The 7500-nt window shown below is 44.9% G+C and overlaps 1 protein-coding gene across 1 annotated transcript in view; it reads left to right on the forward strand.

Moving 5' to 3' along the window:
• LOC117456329 (neural cell adhesion molecule 2-like) overlaps positions 1-7500 on the forward strand; it is a 103292-nt gene that overhangs the window by 39328 nt on the left and 56464 nt on the right. The window contains 2 exon segments of the mRNA XM_034096170.2: positions 6518-6544; positions 6547-6636. Coding sequence (XP_033952061.1) covers positions 6518-6544; positions 6547-6636 — 117 coding nt within the window.

A 7500-nucleotide genomic window follows, 5' to 3' on the forward strand; every position in this document is an offset into this window, starting at 1 on the left:
CGAACAAGTACACATTTCAGATACTTTGATGTACTTTATACTTTTACAGTTTGGAAGCAACTCCTATATATATATTGTTCCAAATAATAACTACTTTTTGTACTTTTTGTATTTCTAAACTGTGCTTTTACTTGTTTTACTGGAGTAAAATATATGAGGACTTCTTCCACCACTGGATTAAAGTATTTTCTCAACACCTCTTGAACATAGACCGATGTTAGAGGGTCAGACATGTCCATAAAGACATAATATTACGACTGCTTCGCTTCTGATTTCCATTTATTTTTGTGTGCAATACTTTTGACTAGTAATCTCAATCTCAACCAAGATGGAGCTAATAGATTTTTTTAAACCCTTCTCAAACTTTTTTCAATAATGTACCCCTTTTGAAAAAGAAATGTAGCCTTTTCAAACCTTTTATTTATCCAGGTGTATCCCATTGAGCCACGTGCCCCCTGATCAGCGCTAAAACTATTTATTAGGGGGAAAAGCCTATAAAGAGGTTCAGCACAGCGCTGCACCATCAGAGTCTGATTCATTAAAACAACAACAGCAACTGAGAAACACTTAAATGCTACATTTCAAATGTTTACAATCCATCACTAAATTCATGGCAAACCAATTTTAACATCAAGCGATAACACTGAGACGACTTTAGCTGCATTGAACTGATCTTTTTAATAAGTTGTACTTAATGCAGTGAAACGTGGGCTCGAGCTTCACTGAGGGCCTTCGTCATTCTCACAGGGAGGCACCTGCAGCTATTACACTTAGCGTTTTGAAATATGTGTAACTCTGTTAATACAAAACCCACACTGCTCAAACTTCCTTACTTTTCCTAACATTGGTTTATTTATTTATCTATTTGTTTATTTCGGGGCGTGGGGAACGAAGAGAAAAAGATATATGAGTATTTTATGAGCATGGGATTTTGACCCCTCATATAAACATATGCATAATGCTGCGCTATACTTTGCGGCCACACGCCGTTGCCTAGCAACGCTTATTGTTTAGGTCCTTTGATAAGCAGGCAGTCAAATGATAACTAGAACTAGCTAGATCTGATAGATTTGGACATAAACGCGAGTGAAGTCTAACCGGACGCGAGAGAGAGATCAGATCAGCTGCTGCTGGCGGAGAACACGCAGCTCTGCATGATCACAGCTCCGTGTGACGCACCGTTGAGAAAAATGCACGAAGAGTTAGACCGAACACACTCAGCTAGTGTATCTACTCTGGTACTAGCTAAACTAGTTATACATATATGTATTCTTTACTGTCGGGTCACTTATTACAGGATCAGCGAGCTGCACGAGACCGACGGGCTGTCAGGAGAGGCAGAGGGAAACTTCTAAAAACTTTATTCAAAACTCTAAACTTTTGAATAAACTAGTTAATCTACTATTAGCAGTTTGTTTAAATGCATTAATTATGTTGTTTTTTTTCATTAAAATAATGAGTACTCCAACATACCCCTAGGGGTCCGCGTACCCCCATCTGAGAACCACTGCCTTACACAATATAATAATTGTTGCTTTAATTCAAATGATGGATGATGACTTTAATCGTGCGCCCGTTCTTCAATGGCAAATATAAATGCAGATTGTTAGCAAGGGAAAGTCGCAACCAACTCACGTTCGACCAAAAGGAACATTAGTAGTTTTGTCACACACTTTGAAAGTTATCGAGAAGCTTCCAGCAAACTTTCCCCAGCATGTTTTGTTCTTCGGATACCAGCAGCCGCATCACATGATCTGCCATGCGGTCCTTTAAAGCCTGAGAAGTTGTTGGGTGTTGACGAACCCAAAATACCTTGTGGGGACGGATCCAGAACACTCTCCTCCTCCTCCTCCTCCTCCTCCTCTTCCTCCTCCTCCTCCTCCTCCTCCTCCTCCTCCTCCTCCTCCTCCTCCTCCTCCTCCTCCTCCTCCTCCTCCTCCTCCTCCTCCTGATTGATTTCTGAGCCGGTACAGGTGAAGGATGGCGGGGAAAAGAAGCCGAGAGGACTGATGGTTTGGTGATAAGCAGGTCTGACTAACCTGAAGGGCTTTTCTCTAATATCCCTCATTCCAGAGTCCATTAAGATATGTGGATGCAGGGAGGAGGGCACTGAAGGCTCATTACGGAGTCCTTTCCCTCGCCTGCAGTGTGTGATATTGGTTTAAATGCATGTAAAGGGTCTGCAAAGGCTAACATCCCTACGTGCACGCCACTTTGTGAGCATTAAAGCATGCAAACAAGGCATAGAAGATGCTAATATGAACCTGAAAGGGGCTTCAAAACGTCCGTTTTGACACGTCAGACATCAGGATGAAGTAACGTCGTCTCTCGAGGTAATCTTTGCTGATTATTCTGCATTATATAAATGAGATATTAAAGCAGACTAATTACAAACCCTCCAGGGCTGCACGATTTGGGAAATAATCTAATTGCAAATTTTCTGACAGATATTGCGATTTGTGATATTTATTTTTAAGCGACCCAACGGAAGTTTATTGTAAAATGCAGCCATGTCTCCGGCTAGGAAGGTCGCACCAACGTGCTCTAGCGCCCCGCAGCCCGAGCTACGAGTGAAAGAACTAACGTACATGAAACTTCCGTTGCTTTAAAAGTCGAGCTTCAGTTTCAGACTCACCCTGTGATAGAAACACGTGATGGAGCATCACTCACCTGACTCTGAAAGCATCTGAAGCTCCATTGGAAGCCATCTGGAAAGGGCAGGCACCTTCAAAGATACTTGGCTGGTGATTGGATCAATCTGTCTATCACCTGCTATCATGGGCCACTTCTGATTGGTTAACAAAGGCTGGTACATGTGGAGCACAGCACTTCTGATTGGTTAACAAAGGCTGGTACATGTGGAGCACAGCACTTCTGATTGGTTAACAAAGGCTGGTACATGTGGAGCACAGCACTTCTGATTGGTTAACAAAGGCTGGTACATGTGGAGCACAGCACTTCTGATTGGTTAACAAAGGCTGGTACATGTGGAGCACAGCACTTCTGATTGGTTAACAAAGGCTGGTACATGTGGGAGCTCAGCACTTCTGATTGGTGTGGATGACTGACACACAAGAAGAACAACAACAAACAAAAAACGTTTAAATATCGCAGGCTTTGCGATTTGATAATTGCCTGAAGCCTCTTCAGCATCCCTACACAATAAACCTCCACTATCATGAGATGCCTGGACTCGTTGCATTTGAATGCTTTTGCCCAAATTGAAAATGTCTGTTTATGGCTGGAAAGTAAACCTCGTGCCGCCGCTAATTGCAGAACGTGTTATCAGCTCCAGGATTGAAGAACTGCAGAAGCACCGATTGCTATTCAAGTATTTAATTTGTGCAGTCGGACAAAAACAACTGCTTTCACTCAGGCTCATTGCAGCGCCTCTGAATACGGAGGGTTCGTTCAAGGATTTCGTCACGAATGTGGATTTTATAATAATCATAAAGTTATCGTGTGACGGCAGCAGATTTCACTGTCTCTGTGATTAGATGCCGTTGAATCATCGTCTTTAATATTTCACTACCAATTAAAGCAGATTATGTTCTGTATTCACAGACTGATAATCTTTTCATAAACTATTTATTATTACTGCCTGATAAGTCTTTAACTTTTTACATTTATCGGACAGAATATAACTCAACTTGGACATTAAACTTAAATAGTCATCTGAAATGTCTCAATGTTATTTCAGGTTATAGCATGCTTTACTGCTATTGGTCTTTTTGTATTTGCTACCTATTAAAGGAGGCAATTACAGAGATGATTACACCGTAAAGCAGGGGTGTCAAACTCAAGGCCCGGGGGCCAAATCTGGCCCGCGACTTCATTTCATGAGGCCCCGCGAGAGCTTGCAAAGAATATAATATGTTTATTATACTGTTACATGCTACTTACAGAAGCAGGTTGCCCATAAACTACATGTCCCACAATGCATCTCGTTTTGTGACGTGCGCACTGAAGAGACTCACAATTATTTGCCCTGGACTTCTGCTTTCAGGCGTAGTTAATTGCTAAGTTATTATCCTATCCGATAATAATCAAATTATGTATGTAATATAATACATTATATATATTATATATGTAGGCTATATTTATAGTTACAACCGGTCCTTTGAGTGCAACGATAATGTTAATGTGGCCCGCGGTGAAATTGAGTTTGACACCCCTGCTGTAAAGTATCATGCTATGTATTTACATACTAAAAATCTTCTTCTATAAGGCTGCAGCCACACGAGGACTATAACGGAAACGCACCTAAATCGTTATTAAAAAAGTCTTCCGTCCACACGAGACCGCTCGAACCGCTGGAGACGCTGTAGTACATATGCCGGGCCTGTAAGTGGCGCCGTACTCCTGGAGACGCTGTAGTACATATGCCGGGCCTGTAAGTGGCGCCGTACTCCTGCCACAAAGCACACCAAAAGCAGCGAAGAAGACTTCTCTGGTTGCCATGGTTGCCCTTCTGTTTATTCTTCTTCGCAGCAGAGGTGGGGTTTCGCCGGTCAACATGTCCGTTAAAGTTTAAATCTTCCGGACAAAATGAGAAAAGTGCCGGTCAAAGGTCTTCTTTGTTATTTATTGAGCTTTAAAACAAATGAATAACGACTCGATATAATAACAGAATAATACACGGAGGACGGAGCCTCTCTTTCCCCCCCTCTCCTGACAGCCCGTCAGTATCCGTGGTCTCATGCAGCTGCTGATCCAGCAATGACCCGACAGTCAAAATAAACATATTTATAACTAGTTTAGTCTGAGAGGTAATTAAAATAGCTACGGGTGATGACTTGAAGTGTGTGTTCTGTTCCGCTCGTCGCTCCGTCACAGCGGGCGGAGCTCTGATCATGCAGAGCTGCGTGTCTCCTGTCCGATTAGACTTCACTCGCGTGTGTGTCCATATCCATCAGATCCAGCTGGAAGCTCCTGCTGGGTGCGCTGTCCTGCGAGACACCGGGACCTGGCTCCAAACACTGGGGCTATGGTGTCATCGTTAGCAGGAAATGATCGTAGGGCGTAGACACGGAGCCGTTTGGCCCCCCCAGAGCGTTTTGTCCGCAGATCTACCCGCCTTGGGACCCGTTATCGTTATCTGCGTTTCCTGCTGTCGGCCTCGTGTGGCCGAACCGTCGATCTGATGGAGAACTGTTGCAGATACGACCGTTATCGTCCTCGTGTGGCTGCAGCCGAAGTCTTTTACAGCTTTACTGCTGTTACAAGATGCATTTTAGGACATCTATACTTAAATAACAAATATAAGACATCTTTTATTTTAAGAATTTTCCTTCGGGAAGAAACAGCCAATGGGAATCAAGCATCAGCTCAGGGTCACTAGTGCCCCTTTCACACCAACGCGTTTCAGCTCCGGCTCGGGAATCCGTTTCACTTCCAGCTCCAAAAAATGTTCTCGAGGCAAGAGCTTCGGAGCTAAGAGGCGGCGTCGCTTACGTCTCTCTTACGTCGAGGCGGGGGCAGATTCGTCGTTGAAGTAGATGCTGAAGACCACAAAGAAGTCTTGCATTTCGCATGTGATGGTTGTAAAGTTCCAAGTAAAGTCGTCCCTTGTAAAGTCGTCCGATGCCTTCCATTTCGTTTCGTGAGAGGATAACCAAAGCGAACAGCGCTTCAATACAATCGGCCGTTGTTGTTGTTGTTGTGGATGTGAGGGGTTTCCGCGCGGTTTGGATTTTATGAAGCAGGCACGTAGACGCTGACGTCATGACGCAGCAGCGGCAGCTCTGGGCGGTGTGAGCAGAACAGGGAAACCGTAGCTGAACCAGAAAAGCTCCCGCTCGGAGCCAGAGAGGGAAACGCGCTGGTGTGAAAGACATCCATCCTATTCTCGTAAAAACTGTATATGGAGCGACTTGAGGTTATTTTATTACATCTGGAACAAAGGGTCAGTATGACTTCACAGAACTAGCTTTTACTGCACCTTGCAACCACAATAAGAGACGTCAATTGCATTTGTATCTCATTAAACAAAGTAATTGGTCTTGGAAGATTTCCAAAAAATCAGCTAATTACCTCATCACACAGTACATTACACGTCACTTGTTAGACGCTTTTATCCAACGCGACTTACATACTCACACTGTGGGCGATCCCCACCGGAGCACTTTGAGGTGAAGTGTCTCAGGGACACAACGACAATGCTGACCGCAGTGGGGGTTTGAACCTGTGACCCCCATGATCCCCATCTCTATCCACTGCACCACACACCGCCTACTACAGTGCTCTGAGATGAGTGACTTGCATTTCTAGCAAGACCAGAAACTGTCCATGAACATTTTGATATGTAACACATGGGGTGCCATGGTATAACAAAACATCTTCAAATCGAGAAAGTACCCTGAGCCTACCAGAGGGTCCAACAAAGTAGTTGGTCTCGTTAGATATACAGATATAAGGCTGGTTTGTTCCCGCTCTTTTCCTCCCGCCATGTGCATGATTGATGGCCCCCACATGTGTCCAGGGGTCATGACCTCTGACCTTTGACCTCTCTCCTCAGCGACGGTGGTTCTGACGGCGCTGGAGCCCAAACCACCTACGAGGTCCGAGTGGCAGCCGTCAACGGGAAGGGTCAGGGAGAGTTCAGCCACACGGAGAGCTTCCAGACTCTACCTATCCGTGAGTTCACCCTCTGTTTAACACCACACACAGCTAGCTTCCAGACTCTACCTATCCGTGAGTTCACCCTCTGTTTAACACCCACACACAGCCAGCTTCCAGACTCTACCTATCTGTGAGTTCACCCTCTGTTTAACACCACACACAGCTAGCTTCCAGACTCTACCTATCCGTGAGTTCACCCTCTGTTTAACACCACACACAGCTAGCTTCCAGACTCTACCTATCCGTGAGTTCACCCTCTGTTTAACACCACACAGCTAGCTTCCAGACTCTACCTATCCGTGAGTTCACCCTCTGTTTAACACCACACACAGCTAGCTTCCAGACTCTACCTATCCGTGAGTTCACCATCTGTTTAACACCACACACAGCTAGCTTCCAGACTCTATCCGTGAGTTCACCCTCTGTTTAACACCACACCACAGCTAGCTTCCAGACTCTACCTATCCGTGAGTTCACCCTCTGTTTAACACCCACACACAGCTAGCTTCCAGACTCTACCTATCCGTGAGTTCACCCTCTGTTTAACACCCACACACAGCTAGCTTCCAGACTCTACCTATCTGTGAGTTCACCCTCTGTTTAACACCACACACAGCTAGCTTCCAGACTCTTCCTATCCGTGAGTTCACCCTCTGTTTAACACCACACACATAGCTTCTTCCAGACTCTTCCTATCCGTGAGTTCACCCTCTGTTTAACACCCACACAGCTAGCTTCCAGACTCTTCCTATCCGTGAGTTCACCCTCTGTTTAACACCACACACAGCTAGCTTCCAGACTCTACCTATCCGTGAGTTCACCCTCTGTTTAACACCACACACAGCTAGCTTCCAGACTCTACCTATCCGTGAGTTCACC

This window comes from Pseudochaenichthys georgianus, chromosome 2 (assembly GCF_902827115.2).
Source record: "Pseudochaenichthys georgianus chromosome 2, fPseGeo1.2, whole genome shotgun sequence".
In the NCBI taxonomy this organism is placed as follows: Eukaryota; Metazoa; Chordata; class Actinopteri; order Perciformes; family Channichthyidae; genus Pseudochaenichthys; species Pseudochaenichthys georgianus.